The sequence below is a fragment of the Somniosus microcephalus genome, chromosome 14, assembly GCF_052327205.1.
Source record: "Somniosus microcephalus isolate GS21.2 chromosome 14, FLI_Smic_1.0, whole genome shotgun sequence".
Classification (NCBI taxonomy): domain Eukaryota; kingdom Metazoa; phylum Chordata; class Chondrichthyes; order Squaliformes; family Somniosidae; genus Somniosus; species Somniosus microcephalus.
In genome coordinates, this window is record NC_141000.1 from 24,404,226 (window position 1) to 24,421,945 (window position 17,720).

The 17,720-nt window shown below is 43.5% G+C and overlaps 1 protein-coding gene across 5 annotated transcripts in view; it reads left to right on the forward strand.

Moving 5' to 3' along the window:
- LOC147107380 (rho GTPase-activating protein 6-like) overlaps positions 1 to 17,364 on the forward strand; it is a 184,726-nt gene extending 167,362 nt beyond the window's left edge. For 4 of the 5 annotated variants that reach the window (XM_086006363.1, XM_086006360.1, XM_086006361.1 and 1 more), the window contains 4 exons: positions 1,864 to 1,961; positions 6,015 to 6,277; positions 12,404 to 12,493; positions 14,963 to 17,364. In XM_086006363.1, the coding sequence (XP_085862489.1) occupies positions 1,864 to 1,961; positions 6,015 to 6,277; positions 12,404 to 12,493; positions 14,963 to 15,702 (1,191 nt within the window). In that variant the 3' untranslated portion in view covers positions 15,703 to 17,364. The remainder of the gene's footprint in view (positions 1 to 1,863; positions 1,962 to 6,014; positions 6,278 to 12,403; positions 12,494 to 14,962) is intronic. The other variant, XM_086006362.1, reaches the window with a different exon arrangement.
- The last annotated feature ends 356 nt before the right edge of the window (positions 17,365 to 17,720 follow it).

Genomic DNA, 17,720 nt, shown 5'->3' on the forward strand with positions numbered 1-17,720 from the left:
CAAAGCTAGGTGGGAATGTAAGTTGTGAGTAGGACGCAAAGAGGCTTTAAAGGGATATAGACAGGCTAAGTGAGAGGGCAAGAACATAGCAAATGGAATATGTGGAGAAATGTGAAGTTATCCACTTTGGTAGGAAAAATAGAAAAGCAGAGTATTTTTTAAATGGTGCGAGATTGGGAAATATTGGTGTGCAGAGGGACCTGGGTGTCCTTGTACACGAATCACTGAAAGTTAACATGCAGGTACAGCAAGCAATTAGGAAAGCAAATGGTATGTTGGCCTTTATTACAGGTGGATTTGAGTATAAGAGTAAAGACGTCTTACTGCAATTATATAGGGCCCTGGTGAGACCACACCTGGAGTATTGTGTACAGTTTTCTTCTCCTTACCTAAGGAAGGATATACTAGCCAAAGAGGGAGTGCAACGAAGGTTCACCAGACGGATTCCTGGGATGGGGGATTGTCCTATGAGGAGAGATTGAGGAGACTAGGCCTATATTCTCTAGAGTTTAGAAGAATGAGAGGTGATCGCATTGAAGCATACAAAATTCATACAGGGCTTGACAGGGTAGATGCAGGGAGGATGTTTTCCCTGGCTGGGGAGTCTAGGACCAGGGGTCACAGTCTCAGAATAAGGGGTCGGCCATTTAGGACTGAGATGAAGAGAAATTTCTTCACTCAGAGGGTGGTGAATCATTGGAATTCTCTACAGAGGGCTGTGGAGGCTCAGTCGTTGAGTATATTCAAGACAGAGATCGATAGATTTTTGGATGTTATGGGAATCAAGGGATATGGGGATAGTGAAGGAAAGTGGAGTTGAGGTCAAGGATCAGCCATGATCTTATTGAATGGCGGAGCAGGCTTTAGGGGCCGAATGGCCTATTCCTGCTCTTATGTCTTATGTTCTTATGTAGCAGCCAATTAGAGCACAGCAAGATCTCACAAACAGCAATGAGATAAATGACCAGAATATCTGTTTTTAGCTGTTTGTTGAGGGATAAATATTGCCCAGGACAGCGGGGAGAACCCCTCCTGCTCTTGTTCAAAATAGTGCCATGGGATCTTTTACATCTACCTGAGAGGACAGGCAGGGTCTTTGTTTAACATCTCACCTGAAAGATGGCACCTCCAACAGTGCAGCACTCCCTCAGCATAGCACTTCGGTGTCAGCCTAGATTATGTGCTCAAGTGTGTGAAGTGGGACTTGAACCCACAGCCTTCTGACTCCGAGGCGAGAGTGCTACCACCGAGCATACTACCATGTGGTTGGTATTTTTCCCTAACAATTCCTCTTTTTAATCAAATCCCCAAAGTATTTACCAACCAGCTTGTCTGCAGGCTCTTCCCTTCCTCGCCCGCCCTCCACCACCCGCCCCCTTCTCAAGTTACTGATTTTGTGACGATGATCCTAAGAAAATAACTGGTACAAGAACACAAAAATCATTCGCCCTTCTTCATGTCTCGTAGTACCATTCCCTGGCCAAGAGGGCACGCAGGCAATCTCAGGCCTCTGCTCCTGCAGCTCTATTATCTAGTTGCTAGGAGACAGATGAGCCTGGGCCTGGGTTATTTGACCACAAACATTCCAACCTCTCCCTGTAAGGAGCCATCTGCTGTCTGCCCAGCTACCCCTCCTATTATGAGGATGGGCAATCATGGGCCCAAACATGCATCTTGCCATGATGTATTTCATCAGATACCAAGCTCTCAGGCTGCATAATGTCTAGATAATGCTACGTATGTAAAAGAATGAAAGTGTAATTGTTTTAGCTAGATTCCTTACATGGTGTAAGTATGCAGTGTTTCATGCTAAATTCAGAATACATCCTGTGTCTATAATGTGTGATTTGCATCCTTTCCCAGGTTCCCCCGGAGCTACAGAATGAGGTGCTGATGAGCTTGCTAGAGACAGATCCAGATGTTGTTGACTACTTGCTGCGGAGGAAAGCTTCACAGTCATCGTGAGTAACTCTTGCCACTGTGGGTTCTTGTTCAAGTCATGGTGCCGTCTTTCACCCTAGATTCATACATTTCTTTCTACTGACCTCTGCTGTTCACGTAGGATATGAGCAAACTAGATAAGAGAATGTACAACCAAGGCAGCAGCAGTCACTCAATGCGCTTAAGAAAACCTCAAGAGGAATCTTGTTTTACAAAATTTAAATGTCTGCATGTATTTGCTCTGATGCACGCAATCTGGATATAGTCTAGAATATGTGCCCTGATTTTGAAAACCTCAAAATATACTAATTTTGGCTAGTAAGGTGAAGACAGCATCAGCTGAACTAGTAGAAATTGCACATTTTTTCTTTTTTTCATGCGTGAACTTTTACATATAAAACCAATTAAGTACTTTTTGAAGTGTAGTCACTGCTGTAATGTAGGAAATGCAGCGGCTAATTTACACACAGCAAGCTCCCACAAACAGCAATGAGATAATGAGCAGATCATCTGTTTTTGTGATGTTAGATGAGGGATAAATATTGGCCAGGACACTGGGGAGAACTCTTCTGCTCTCTCTAATAAAACCAAGGCTCTGCACTGAAATGTCAGCCTAGATTATGTCTTCAATTCTCTGGAATGCGACTTGTACGCACAACCTTCTGACTCCGAGCCCAGAGTGCTACCACTGAGTCATGGCTGACACCTGCGGAATGTGTCAGCATCAAGCTAATAGGTCAGATATATGCATTCTCGGGATATGGGCATCGCAGGCCAGGCCAGCATTTATTGCCCAACCCTAGCTGCCCTGATGATGGTTTTGATACAACCGACTGGCTTGCTGGGCCACTTCAGAGGACAATTAAGAGTCTACCACATTGGTGTGGCACTGGAGTCACATGTAGGCCAGCTTGGTTGAGGACAGCAGGTTTCCTTTAGAATGGTTACCCTACGTATAACATGGTTACTTTAGTTATAGGATGGTCACTTGATCACGTGGTTAATGTGCCTGAACTCCAATCTCAGAAGAGCACCTCCTTCTGCACAAATGTAACATTCAGCTTTGTTTCCCACATCAGTCGTTCTGTGGTCGATGAGTAAGTTTGTCAATTTAGTGGCAATTTGAATTGGATTGGGGCATTTTTGTGCTATCGATCCGTACCCACTAGAAACTATCCAAACTCATGATACATGCAACCCTTTACAGCCAGCTGACAGAGGATACTTTCATCCCATCAGTTTACTCTGGATTGGAACCCAAAAAAGTGGAAGCGAAAACCATAGAATCATTCAAGTACACAAATCACTTCTTCAAGACAGGTACAAAAAAGAATCAAAAGGCTATTGGAATGTTGGCCTTTATCTCCTGGGGCTAGATTACAAAGGGAAGGAGTTTATGTTTCAGTTGTACAGAGCCTTGGTCAGACCCCATCTGGAGTATTGTGCTCAGTTTTTGGCACCGCACCTCAGGAAGGGTATATTGGCCTAGGAGGGAGTGCAGCACAGATTCACCAGAATTATACTGGGCCTTGCAGGGTTAAATTATGAGGACAGATTGCATAAACCTGGCTTCTATTCAATTGAGTTTATACGGTTGAGGGGTGATCTGCTGAAGAGGCTTAAAATGTTAAAAGGATTTGACAAGGTAGACACAGAGAAATCAAGAACGAGGGGCTATAATAAAATTAGAGCTAGGTCATTTAGGAGGGAAATCAGAAAGCACTTTTTCAACACACAGTACAGGAAACTTCCGATTTACCGGCACCTAAATAACCGGAAATCTCAGTTAACCGGCAAAATTCAGGAGTAGGTTCAGGTAACTTTTATTACTTGCCTTCCTCCATTTGTTGCTGTGCAAGGGTGTGGCTGCAGCTGTTGCTAAGCTACAGAGACGCTTGCAACTTGTGGCCATTGTTCTGAAGCAGCAACAGGGCTTGTTGCTTTATACGGAGCGCTCAGCTCCGTATCTTTTACTATAGCTTTCGGTTATCCGGAATTTTTTGATGAACCGGCATCACGTCGGTCCCGTCCGTGCCGGATAAAAAAAAGTTTCCTGTAGTAGAAAACTGGAATTCTCTTCCCCCAAAACGATGTGGATGCTGGGGGGCAGTTGGAGCTTCCAGGACTGAGATCAATAGATTTTTGTTTGGTAAGGGTATCGAGGCATATGGAGCTAAAGCGGGTAAATGGAGTTGAGGTACAGATCAGCCATGATCTGATTGAATGGCCGAACAGGCGCGAAGGGTTGAATGGTCTATTCTTGTTCCTATGATGTGAATGGAAGGACAGTCATAATTTTGCTTTTCTGGATAGATGAGCTTAGATTGGGTCTCCCTCCTTGTAAGAATGGACTTTGACAGTGACAATGCAGACAGTGATTCTTGAATTTATAAAGGAAAGGACAGAAATGACTGCCTCAGTAATTAACATGGATATTTGGCTTCTAACAGGCTGAAATAAACATTGGGGGAGAAATTGGGTGAGTAGCGCCACCTGTTAGCGCCTAAAGAGGCAGTCAGTGGCTGTAGCGCCACTGGCTGCGCCTTCCACGATATTCAGTAGGGGCGCTAATGGTGGCGTTAGGCATTTGCGCTGCGCCGCCACCGATGACGTCATTGGTGTGCACAGCGCCCCGTTCGCGATATTTGGTAGCGAACGCCGCATTTGCGCCGCTCGCTACCCGTGCCCGGTTCACGGGGCCTTAGGGCCTTACTGTGCCGGCAGCAGCGCAAGTTAAGGTGGAGGTGCGGGGCGGCTGCCTGCCAGCACCTCCGTCCCCGACCTCCTAACCACCCCCCCCCCCCCCGGTGGCATTGCCGGCTGTTTCCCGAGAGCCCGGCACTTCTCCTTGGTGCCGGGCTCATTTGCCGGCACTCGCGACCGGGGCTCGCGCTGTTGCAGGCACCTCCCCCTTAACAGTGGGAGGAAGGCCTGCAGTACCGCAGCGTGCCGTGCCGCAGCGTGTGGCGCTGCAGCACGTTGCGCTGCGATATTCAGTTTCAACGCCCTAAGAGGGACGCGGAGCGCCTCGAGCCTCGCCCTGTGTCCCTCGAGGAGCAATGAAACTGAATATCTGACGATCGCTAAACCCTCGAACGCTGCGCTAAATCCTGCGCTCAGGCGACTTTTGCGCCACTTTGGCGCCCCAACCCAATTTCTAGGCCATTATCTTTTATGACAGGAACATTATCAGTTGACAAAATGTATTTAACAAATTTGTAACAGTCGATTAACAGCTCTGGCCTTTCACCTCCGGGCCTTGGGTTGAGATTCAACCCAGAATGATAGTGAAAGTTTCCTCTCTGATGATTGTAAAGGTCCCAAATGAAATGGAATCACCCTGTTCCTGGACTAATTATGTACGAGAGGTTGCAGTTAATTCGGAGTAGAGGCAAAGCCAAGGGAGTTTTTTTGTGAATTTATTGATTGTGCAACAGCTGAGCTGGAACGACTTGATACACAGACTGATATGAAAAGTGCAAAAGGATTCAGATTCTTAACACCTCATCCCGATGAGCTCCAAAACAAAACAAAAATTCTGTTAAAGAAAGATAGAACTTGCATTTATATAGTGCCTTTCATGATCTCAGGGCATCCTAAAGCGCTTCACAACCAATGGATTAGTTTTGAAGTGTAGTCACTGTTGTAAAGTGGATAAACTTGGCAGGCAGTTTTCCTGCAGCAAGGTCCCACTGCCAATGGGATGAATGACCAGAAAACCTGTTTCAGTGATATTGGCTGAGGTATAAATGTGGGCCAGGACACTGGAAGATCGCCCCTGTTCTTCAATGAATAGTGCCATGAGATCTTTTACATTCACCTGAGGGCAGACGGGGCCTCGGTTTAACACTCCCTCAGTACTGCAGTGAAGTGCCAGTCTGGATTATGTGCTCAAGTCTCTGAAGTGAGGCTTGAACCCACGATCGTCTGACTAAGAGGCCAGAGTGCTACCACTGAGCCACCTTGTTTAGCTGTGTAACTTAGTAATGCGCTTTGAGGTCACGTAATGAACACATGACACATAGTTTGGTAAGTTTTAATTAGCTAAAATCTGATGTGATCATCTTTAACAGGAGTCCAGATCTGACGAGGGCAGAGGTCTCCTATTCTTTGGGAGGACGACACTCATCTACTGATTCCAACAAGATCTCAAGTGGAGAAGTCTCACCCTATGACAATAACTCGCCAGTACTCTCGGACAGGCTGTTGGTGCAGAGGCCAGACGACCTCAGCCCTGGTTCTGAGAAACTCTATAAAGTTCCTGAACAATATGCTTTAGTTGGACACTTAAAATCCAAATCTAGGGACAGCTCTCCAGTTTCATGGCCTGAAAAAGGTAAGGCTTGTAAAATATGTGCACTTGTCCGTTTGTCCCCTCTTTGAAGTACTCATAGCAATAATTGTGACAGAGATTGTAACAAAATTAAGCATTATTTGTCTTAAGGTTTAGCTTGGTACTGGCTTCTTTCATTCTGTCGTGGTACATACGGGTTGAAAAGCCAGCTTCACTTAAACCATAACCCAACGTAACGCAGCTGTCCGAGGGAGGGGTCAAGCCATCCAATTATAATAAGAGATTTGTTCACAGATGTGTTTGATTGGCAGTTCTTCCTAAGTGGAGCAAAATACGTTATTTAAATTCACTTTGTCCCACTTACCTTTTCAAGGCACTTCTCAGTCTGTCTTTGTCTTTCCAAATCAGTCAGCCTTGGATAGTCAGGCCAGATAGCTTCCACAGATGGCAAGAAAATAAAAAATATCACTACATAAGAATATTATTTATATGATTTAGCTTAACCATTACAAACTTTTTTTGACTACATAAGTGCTAAAAAAAACCTAGTGCAACAATATATAGTTTATTACTTGTTCTTTTACTGTTTAACAAACCCCAAGTCAAAGGCCAGCGTAGTGGTGTTCTCATGCCATCCAAAGTTAATGACAGGGATCATTTGATTATAATCAGTAGCCGAAATAGACCAAATCTGTGCATTCCCTGGGACCACTGGAGGCCGCCACCAAAAAGCTAAGTTTTGTTGAAAAAGATACTTCCCTGAATGAGGAGCCGTGAAGTGTAGGAGTGCTTATCCCAGTTCCACTGCAGTGTCAAAGACCACTGCCAGCTGTCAATCAGCTCCCTCACTGTCATTCCCCCTCCTCCCTCCCTCCCAGTTGCCCACTCTATTCCAATCGCGCTCCTCCCCCCCCACCCCACCCTTCACCCAGGACCTACCTGAGGGACGATGCTGGCGATGCAGTAGTCCGAAATTGAAATCCTCTTTGCAGACGAGCTGCCTGGGGACGCCCAGCAAGCGTCTGCAGCTCGCCGGCCTCGTGTAAATGAGGCCTGAGGCCCAATATCGGGTGCGCCTGAGGCCTACCCCTTCCCTGCACCTAGATTGCGCTGGTCTGCAGGTTTTTGTGAGACAGATGTCGGAGGGAGGCCCCAAGCCATCAAAAACAGGTCAGAAACCAATTTCTAGGCACATATGTTATTAATAGTTAGTCCATCATGTTCTGTCCACAGCCCATTTGTAATTATTAAAGTGAAATCTGTATGGTTAATAATTTGAGCCAAGTAAGGATCAGTATTATTTGAAGCACAAGGTGAAATATAATGACACAAAGCACTGTAACGCAAACCTAGAGCCATCTCACTGGGAAGCCACTGTTTTGACCATTAGCCTAAGTATAGAGCTCACAAATCATCGTTAAGGATCACAGATCACCTGTACATCTCACATAGCAATGTGAGATGCTCTCCTTTGCATCAGTCGGGACAAACTTGGGATAAAATTTGCTGGCCTTAGCACCCCATTAAGTCTGATAATTTAAATGTCCCATGCTTCAAATAGTCACCCCATTAGTCACCACGGCAAAGGTAATTGGGGTGCGCTTGTTGCTACAACTACAGTCTGGGAGACTTTGACTGCCCTGAATGTGGCAATCATGGGGAATCGGGCAGGTGTAGCAAGGAGATAGAGCATCATGATGCAGACTGGTAAGGAGAAATTGCAGAGACCAGGCAGGTGAATGAGAAAAGCAAAATTAGGGCACCTCAGTTTTGATCTCCCTCAAGTTGGCATCTATGCAGGTGGGCCTCAGGATCATACCACTACAAACCGGGTGATGAGGCAGAGAATTAACCCTATAACTCTAACATGGCTAGTTAGAGGGTTGAGAATCATACAGCACAGAAGGAGGCCTTTCAGCCCAGGTGTATAATTAGATCTTCACCAACAATCTTGCTCAATCCCAAGAACAATAGTAGCTGTTTATATTCGTGATTTTGTACATTATGACAAAAAGACTGGTCCACACGACCATTGTGTTCCAAACGTGGTCAAATCAAAATCAACTGCAGTCTGAGAGAAAAACCATTTGGGGGAAAAAATAATCAGCCTAACTGGGGATTAAAAAATTATTTTGCAGTGCTGATAAACTATTTTTCAGCATTCCCTCTAAATTGGGGGGAGATGAGGAGTTTTTCTTACACAGCTAATTATGATCTGGAATGCACTGTCTGAAAGGGTGGTGGAAGCAGATTCAATAGTAACTTTCAAAAGGGAATTGGATATGTATTTGAAAAGGAAAGAAGTGCAGGGCTGTGGAGAAAGAGCAGGGGAGTGGGACTAATTTGATAGATCGTCCAAAGAGCCGGCACAAGCATGCTGGGCCGAATGGCCTCCTTCTGTGCTGTATGATTCTCAATCCTCTAACTAGCCATGTTAGCATTATAGGGTTAATTCTCTGCTCCCAGTGCAGAGCCACACTTGCTGGGAGCTCAGTTCTGAGATAGAGCTACAACACCGTAGCCCTGAATCTTTGACCTGTGCTCCCAGCTCGGAAGATGGAATTGGGCCTTTGTAGCCATGGTTGTATGGCATTATCATTCATTAGCATTGAATTTTCAAGAAACAACGAACCTGCAAAATATTTGAGAGAAACCATAACATTTCACGTTGTTTTCCATGTTCATGTCAGTTTATGTTTGTCAGATAATGTGATTTAATCATAAAACCATGCATAAGTCACTTGGCAGCAATTATTGTGTACCTCTCCGGAGGGAAGACTAATCCAAACATTTCTGGGCACACTGATTAAATGTCCCTCAGAGGCTGTAATAAATGAGTGTGCTGGAGAAGCTTGGAGGATATTTCTGAATTTGATAATTTACAATACATGAAATGGCCAGCGATACACACTTCCAAACTGGTCAGCAATGTAGCATTTTAGTTACATGTGCATGTCACCATTTTCCCTTGTGCTCTGACTTTCTTCTGCTACAGTTTTTTTTTTTAATTGCCTTTTTGTTGCTACGTGCCAGTGTTATTCCTTGTGGCCTAGCTTTCTTCTTGAGCCAGCCGTGGCTCAGTGGTAGCACTCGTGCCTCAGAGTCAGAAGGCTGAGAGTTCAAGTCCCAGCACAAAGACTTATGTGTCGCCATTATCCAGGCTGACACTTTAGTGTAGTACTGAGGGAGTGCTGCACTGTCGGAGGTACCATATTTTGGATGAGACTCTCTGGTGGATGTAAAAGACCCCATGGCACAATTCAAAGAAGAACAGGAGAGTTCGCCCTGGTGTCCTGGCCAATATTAATCCCTTAACCAACATCACTAAAATATGATCTTGTAGGAATGGCTAGATTCCTAACTAAAGGACTGAGGTCGAGTCAGTCTATCAAACAAACGATGTTTAATACTATTCAACAGAGTTTAACACGAAAACACAGGAGAACTAAATTACAGGTCTGTACTCTTTGCTGGCTCCACGAGGACTGGCTAGGGTGGCTCCCCAGCCTGACGTCATCACGTTTTCCTGCCGCTGGAGGATCACGTGATCAACGTGATGACGTCATCGCGTTTGGCCTCATTCTTAAAGGGACTGCGCTATGTACATGCAATAATATGAACAAAGATACAGATTCATTCTGTAGCTAATAATTTGTTAAAGATAATTATGTACATTAGATCAGAGTCCCCTGGTGGCTCTGCCACAATCTGGTCATTATCTCATTGCTGTTTGTGGGACTTGCTGTGCACAAATTGGCTTCTGTGTTTCCCTACATTACAACACTGACTACACTTCAAAAGTACTTCATTAGCTGTAAAGTGCTTTGGGACATCCTGAGGTTGTGAAAGATGCTGCATAAATGCAAGTCCTTTCCTTTATTATTACAGTAATGTTCTCAGCATTTTAAGCAGATTGTATCCTTTTAGTCTCTGGTGCACACACAGTGATATCGAAACACGAAAGTAGGAGGTTTGGCAAACAGTAATATAGACAGGTTAGCAAATGAGCAGTGAGGGTGAACCAAGACACCTAGGGGTTCATATACAAAATTTCCTGGGGGTGTGAAGGCAGTAGATAAATCTATAAGAAAGGCCAATTGAATTTTGAGTTTTATGAATAGTGACATAGAGTAAAGAAGAGCTGAACAAAACATTGGTTAGGCCACAGTTGGAGTACTGGGTGCAGTTTTGGTCACCCCATTAAAGAAAGGACAGTAAAACCATAGAAAGCGTACAGTGTCGATTCACCAGGATGATGCCAGGGATGGGAAACTATAGTTTTAAGGAGAGACTCGAGATACTTGGACTATTTCCACTAGAGCAGAAAAGGATTGAAGGAGATTTAATAGAAGTTTTTAAAATTATAAAGAGGTTTTGTTAGGCTGACTAAGGAAAGTCTATTGCCTCTGATGGGACAGTAGGTGAGGAGGGGGCCATCAATTTAAAACCATCACTGAGAGTGAAAGCGTTTAGGACATTATCTGTACTCCAAGAAGTGTTGGAGATTTGCCACAGGGGGTGGTTAACACAGAGACCATTACATCTTTTAATGGAAAATTGGATAAATATTTGAACCAAAGGAAGATACAAGGCTATGAGGAAAGTGAAGGGCTGGGCTTAACTTTAGATTGCTAACTTCTAAAACTAGCCAATATCAAAAATTCAAAGTTTTCCCTGATTATATTGCTGTCTTACAACATTTTATACAAATATAATTTAATTAATGAAGGATGAAACAAGCTAATATCAGACCAAATCAGGAGTGACTCCCTTCTGTGTATAAACTAGAAACCTCTTGAAACTGATATTTATAGATTTGAGGTTTTAGTAATCACTTTCCCTTTGTGATGAGAAGCTGGGAGATGACTTATAGGATACTAGCTGGGGGGGCCCGGCGTTGCCAAGGCTTTTTTGTAAAACGGCAATTTACAGGGCCGCGCGGTTGACGGCCGGCCGCTGCCCCTCCCCCGCTCTGTGTCTCGGGCCGAGCAGTTATCAGGCCTGGCCCGAGTGACCCCAACTCACCTCCCGCTCCGGCGGGCCGCTGCAGCTGCCCCGCTCGCTGTTGAGTAAAAGCAGTGAAAAAAATGGCGGCTACGTTTCGGGAGGCTGCAGGATTAGGTCCCGCCCACACACGGAATGAAACGCCCCCCGTGATGCACCGGTTGGTCAACCATCAGGTCACTGAACTGTAGGATTGGTCAACCATCACGTCACTCAACGCTAATGAGCGGTAGGATTGGTCAACCGCTAATGAGTGGATTTTTGAACGTTTTTTGTATACTGTCCGAACAATTTTTGTCTGACCAAAAAGTAAATATGCCTATGAGACTCCCCTAATCATAAGCTTTCTTTTGATATAACATATGTGTAGGTAAGCTCTATAACTTTTGAGTGTATAACGGACAGACAGACAGACGGATCCTTTATATATATATATAGATAGATAGATAGATAGATATGTGACCTAATAGAGGTCTTTAAAATTATGAAGGGGTTTAATAGGGTAAACGTAGAGAAGAAGGAGCCACTTGTGGGGGAGTCCAAAACTAGGGGCCATCAATATAAGATAGTCACTGGTAATCCTAATAAAGAATTCAGGAGAAACTTCTTTACCTAGAGAGTGGTTAGAATGTGGAACTTGCTACCACATGGAGTAGTTGAGGCAAATAGCATAGTTGCCTTTAAGGGGAAGCTAGATAAGTACATGAGGGAGAAAGGAATAGGAGGATATGCAGCTCGGGCTAGATGAAGTAGTGTGGGAGGAGGCTCGTGTGGAGCATAAACACCGGCACAGACCAGTTGGGCTGAAAGGCCTGATTCTGTGCTGTAAAATTCTATGCAAATTGTTCTCTGTTGAGAAGGTACTCATTGTGCAGGCCACACTATATCCAGAATAATCTAAAATGGAATTGACTTCAATGGAAATAAAATAAAAATCGGGAGAGCTGTAAAACAGGCTGCCGATTCATTATCACACTTTTTGTACTATCACACAAAGTCAAAATTACTCCCATGGTATGTGAAGGAATATTGATAGTTAATTTTGTCTAACTAGATATTTGAAGTAATTTCCATGCTAAAATCAACCTGTATACCTATTCGTTTTTGTGTTGTAAATAGGTTAAATTAAGCAGTTCTGTGTCTTTCCTTCCCTCTCTTTTTCAGATAAAAACACAACCTCAGATGAGCACACTAATATTTGGGGAACTTGGCATTCCACATTGAAATGTGGGTCTAGAGATGAAGGGATAACAGGTACAACAAACATTTTCAGTACTCTTTTGATTCTTTTCTGTTTATAACCCCTTTGCGAGCTCGGCCTACTCCGCATCCTTCTGTAGCTGAAAGGCAGAACAATTATGACCAGGATTACAATCTAGACCACTCCATGGCTGCCCAGTAGGAGGTACAATATATTTTTTTAAATTCATTCTTGGGATGTGGGCGTCGCTGGCAAGGCTGGTATTTATTGACCAATCCTAATCGGTGGGCCACCTTCTTGAACTGCTGCAGCGTTTTGATGCAACTGAATATGTTACTTGGCCACTTCAGAGAGCATTAAGAGTCAACCATGATGGTGTGGGATAACAACAGAAAATGCTGGCAACACTCAGCAGGTCAGGCAGCATCCGTGGAGAGAGAAACAGAGCTAACGTTTCAGGTCTGTGACCATGATGGTGTGGGGACTGGAGTCGCATATAGGCCAAACTGGGTAAGGAGGGCAGGTTTCCTTCCTTAAAGTAACTTTAAGCAAATGTCCAATTTTACCTCCCTAAGACATAATACATTACTTCAATGTGGTGCCCCATCTGAAATAGTGACAAAACTCACTGAGGGTCATTTTCACTTTAGACAATAGTGTAAAAGGGGTGATAGCGGCTCAACCTCCTGTTAAACACCTCTCCCGATTTTCATTTCAATTGACTTCAAACCGGGAGGTGGTGGAAAAGTGAGCATGGATTTGGCAGGCAACAACCCATTAAGGACGTTTGAGAGGAAAGGCAGATGGGTCAGTAGTTTGCAAGGACACAGGACAATGAGATACAGGAAACTTTGTGTTATCCGAAGGCTAAATGTCCGGCAAGCTCGAGCCACCGGCAAAAATCAGGAGCCGTTTTGTTAGGGTTTTTTTCTTCTCGTGGCTTTTTTTTCAACAGTCAGGCTCTGCAAAGTCTCTCTGAAGCTGTTGCTAAGCGACAGAGACGCTTCCAAGGTACAGCCGACTGTTTAGAAGCTGTTGCTAAGCAACAGTGTTTGTTGCCAGATACAGAGCTGAAAAGCTCCGTATGCTTCAACATTAACGCTGGTTTGTCCGGCAGTTTTGAGGGAACGGCAACAGCTCGGTCCCGTCGGTGCCGGATAGCACAAAGTTTCCTGTATATAGGTAATAAAAACAGAAAATGCTGGAGATACTCAGCAGGTCAGGCAGCATCTGTGAAGAGAGAAACAGAGTTAACGTTTCAGGCCGATGACCTTTCATCAGAACAAAAGGTTATCAACCTGAAACGTTTAATCTGTTTCTCTCTCCACAGCTGCTGCCTGACCTGCTGAGTATCTCCAGCATTTTCTGTTTTGATTTCAGATTTCCAGCATCTGCAGTATTTTCTTTTTGTATGAGATACGTATATAGGTAATTTGTTCTGTGTATTATAGACTGTTCTATTTCTTCTATTGTGGAACAGAAGGATGACTGAGAATATCATTGTTTGTGGGGGGGGGGGGGGATGAAGAATATATGCCATTGGGACCCATCTTACACTTGCACATTCAGTAGTTTATAACAGGGACTAACTTTTAAGAGACTTGCGAGGTGACATTTACTAAAATGTATAAATTATTTCAACCAATAATAATTTGAAATTATTCTGTAGTATCCCATTAGGTTATATAGCATATATCAATACAAGTTGTAGGATTTGTGAGTTCTCTTATAATGCTTCACATGATTTGCCTGAAAATCTCATGGGAATCTTGGACTCCAAAAGCCCACTTCTTGGACACATCTGCAAGCATTTTCAAAATCATGATGACTTATTCCAGTCATAAGGTTGATTTTTGCTACCTCATAACATCTGGAACCTAATGTGAGCAGCTTTCTCCGGCGTCATAGAATCATACAGCACAGAAGGAGGCTATTTGGCCCATTGTGCCAGTGGCGGCCCTTTGAAAGAACTATCCAATTAGTCCCACTTCCCTGCTCTTTCTCCATAGCCCTGCAAATTTTTCTTGAAAATATTTATCCAATTCCCTTTTGAAAGTTATTATTGAATCTGCTTCCACCACCCTTTCAGGCAGCACATTCCAAATCATCATAACTCACTGTGTAAATTAAACTTCCCCTTGTCTTGCCTCTGCTTTGTTTGCCAATTATCTTACATCTGTGTCCTCTGGTTAGCAACCTTCCTGCCAGTGACATTTTCTCCTTATTTACTCTATCAAAACCCTACTTAATTTTGAACACCTCTATTAAATCTCCCCTCAACCTTCTCTGCTCGAAGGAGAACAATCCCAGCTTCACTAGTCTCTTCACATAACTGAAGTTATTGTTAATGAATAACAAAGATACAATTTCATTAAAACAAATTTAAGGCGCAAATATTGCTGAATTTTCCAAATTCCATTTCCCCTCAGAATTCCACACTGAATTTCTTTAGATAGCATAGTATTGGAAGATTGACGTTTTAACTCCAATTCTATAGCTGTTTCTTATTCCTTCTCGCCTAGGTTCGTATGGAGATATTTACCAAAGCAGTGCGTTACAGCAAAGACAGTGTTCTCTGTCACAGGGGAACCTCACAGCGGACTGGCCTGTAGCTCAGGCCTCTTCCACCTTGTCTCTGGACAATGCAAAGCAGCCTGTGCGAAGAACTCATACAACTGCAGGTGACCCTGAATGCAGGCCTCACGCTCCTGTGAGCCGTGTTTGCAGTAGCCCTCAAGTGGCAGGAAGTAAGAAACATGTGCAACTGAGCCTGGAATCCTTGTGCCTCAGGCATGACCAGTGTTCCACGGGAAGTGCAGAAGAAATTCCTCAGAAAACCTCAGAGACCTCTTTCTTACACAAGAAACCATGGCTGACCCATTTTAGGCACGGGGACATCAATAGGAATGAGACTCGACCCCCTCCTCCATACCCTGGTCCATTGAGGCAAAGTTCTCTGACTTCTAGTAAAGCTGGTACACATCAAGAACAAGCTCTGTCAAGACTTCAAAAGACTCAGCAAAGTTCGGCTCCGGCAGCAGAACTAAAGGCAGCGTCGCCCGAGCAGTCAATGCCCAAGCCTGAGCAGCAGGCCTCGGTTTCCTGCAGCGATGAGAATCGAAGCTGGTCCAGTCAGACAGACAGTCAGAACAATAAGAACTTAGGAGAGCCTGAGTGGGCGGATTGGCAGAGAGAACGATGGCAAATCTGGGAGCTCCTGTCTGCGGACAACGCAGATTCACTACCAGAAACCCTAGTATGATATCGTGAACTGCTCACAAGTAGGCTTTGTTTAGATGTCATTTAAATAATTTTTTTTTAAAGAAACAAATCAAAATTCATCCTATCATTGACACAAAACATATTTTTATATTTGTGCGATATTTTAACTTTCTTTTACTTTTCAGGGTGTCAAACAACACAGTCTTTAACATTCTTGTACAAAGCCAGTGTGTCTGTCAGCACCTGAAGCGCAAGCATAGGACAATACATTTGAATGTTGCTGTATGCATAAACTATACATGAAATATATAAATATCTATTCTGTGTTGTAATTTCCATTGATTTGTATTTATACGTACGTGTTTGGATCATTTTATGTTCTGTAAGAGATTATGTTCAGAACTACATTCGGAGAAAAAAAAATATTTGGACTGCTCATACATCATTGCACTTATTTTGTTGCTATAATGACTCGTAGTAGCGTCAGCAGCTCTGTGTTGTGTACCAGCTGGTGTTTCTGTTGTCTTCTTGTAAGGAATCTGAATGTATACATGACAAGCCCTTCTTGCCACTGACAAAATGAAATAACCACTGCAGTATCAAGGTTTTAACTACTGTCAACTTTCTTTGTAGGATACCATTACTTTTTTTCAGCTACATTGGCCACTCGCAAATACCAACCGGCACTCCGTGAATAAGTAACCTAGTTACCGTACTGCCAGTTACTATTGCTGCGTCATTACGCACAGGTTTTGTAAGTAACTCCAATTCCCCTCCCTACCCTTTCTCAGAACGCCAAAAATAGGATCTATAAGGAAAGAGAATACAGCATTACAGTTGCTACCTGGTAGTGACGGTCCTGTTATCAACACGTGATCAGTGCAAGATTGATTGCAGTGTAAGACAATCTATCTCCAGCCAGGTGAAATTGAAGTACTCATGCCATGCAGGGATTGCAATGCCATGTAGTTTAAAGTATGGGGAAATGACAGGTTAAGTATTTTTCATGTATTCAAATGTGGGATTTACATACAGTGTACCTTTTAAAACAAGACTGTAAGATGTATTTTAGTTAGTTTTAAACAACAATTGTGCCAAAGTAATAAATCACAAGTTCATTCAATTCTGTATGTTTTATCTTCAGAAAAAAAATGTTTATTTTATAAAATGATGTTTTCACTAGCTTGAAGGCTAAAATGTTCTGCCAATCAAAGGCAAATACAGGAAACTTTCTGATATCCGGCACTGACGGGGCCGAGCTGGTGCCGTCCCATCAAAACTGCCGTATAAACCAGCGCTAATATTAAAACATACGGAGCTTCTCAGCTCCGTGTGAAACAATAAACCCTGTTGCTTAGCAACAGCTTCAAAACAGTCGGCCGCAGCTTAAAAGCGTCTCTGTAGCTAAGCAACAGCTTCAGCTAGACACTTGGGAGCCACGACTGGGGAAAAAAAAAGCAACGAGAAGTTAAAAAAAACTTATAAGAAACGGCTCCTGAATTTTGCCGGTAGATAGAGCTTTCCGGACATTTAACCTCCGGTTAAACGAAAGTTTCCTGTACATACATTACGTAGAGGTGGTTGTGATCTAGCACAGTACGTTGTCTTAAACCGGTAAATATGACTGTTCTTATAATATCATCTTAAGTCTTACATGTGCCATAAAGATCGAAGTAAAAAGAACAAGAATGGTTTCTGAGTGTTTATAGAGTACGAGGGACATTGCAGATTATGGGGGTGAACTACGTCTTGGGTGGTAATGCAAAACGGGCGATAGAACATCGGCAGGCTGTTTGACACATCGCCTAATTTTATTTTCCATTGAAGTCACCCCATACGTGCCTGAAATAACAATAAGTATAAAGCAGTCAGTGTGACAGTACAGAAGAGGCATCTTGTTACAACATGCATCAACATGATTTGCGGCCAAGTGGATGACTAATTGTATGGTCGTAGCAGTATGGTCATAATAAAAGGTCCTGTTTAAATCCATTCAACTGAACTTCTGCCCTTCTCATAGTTCCGAAATGGCTCCGGCTAAAGTAATCAACAACATGC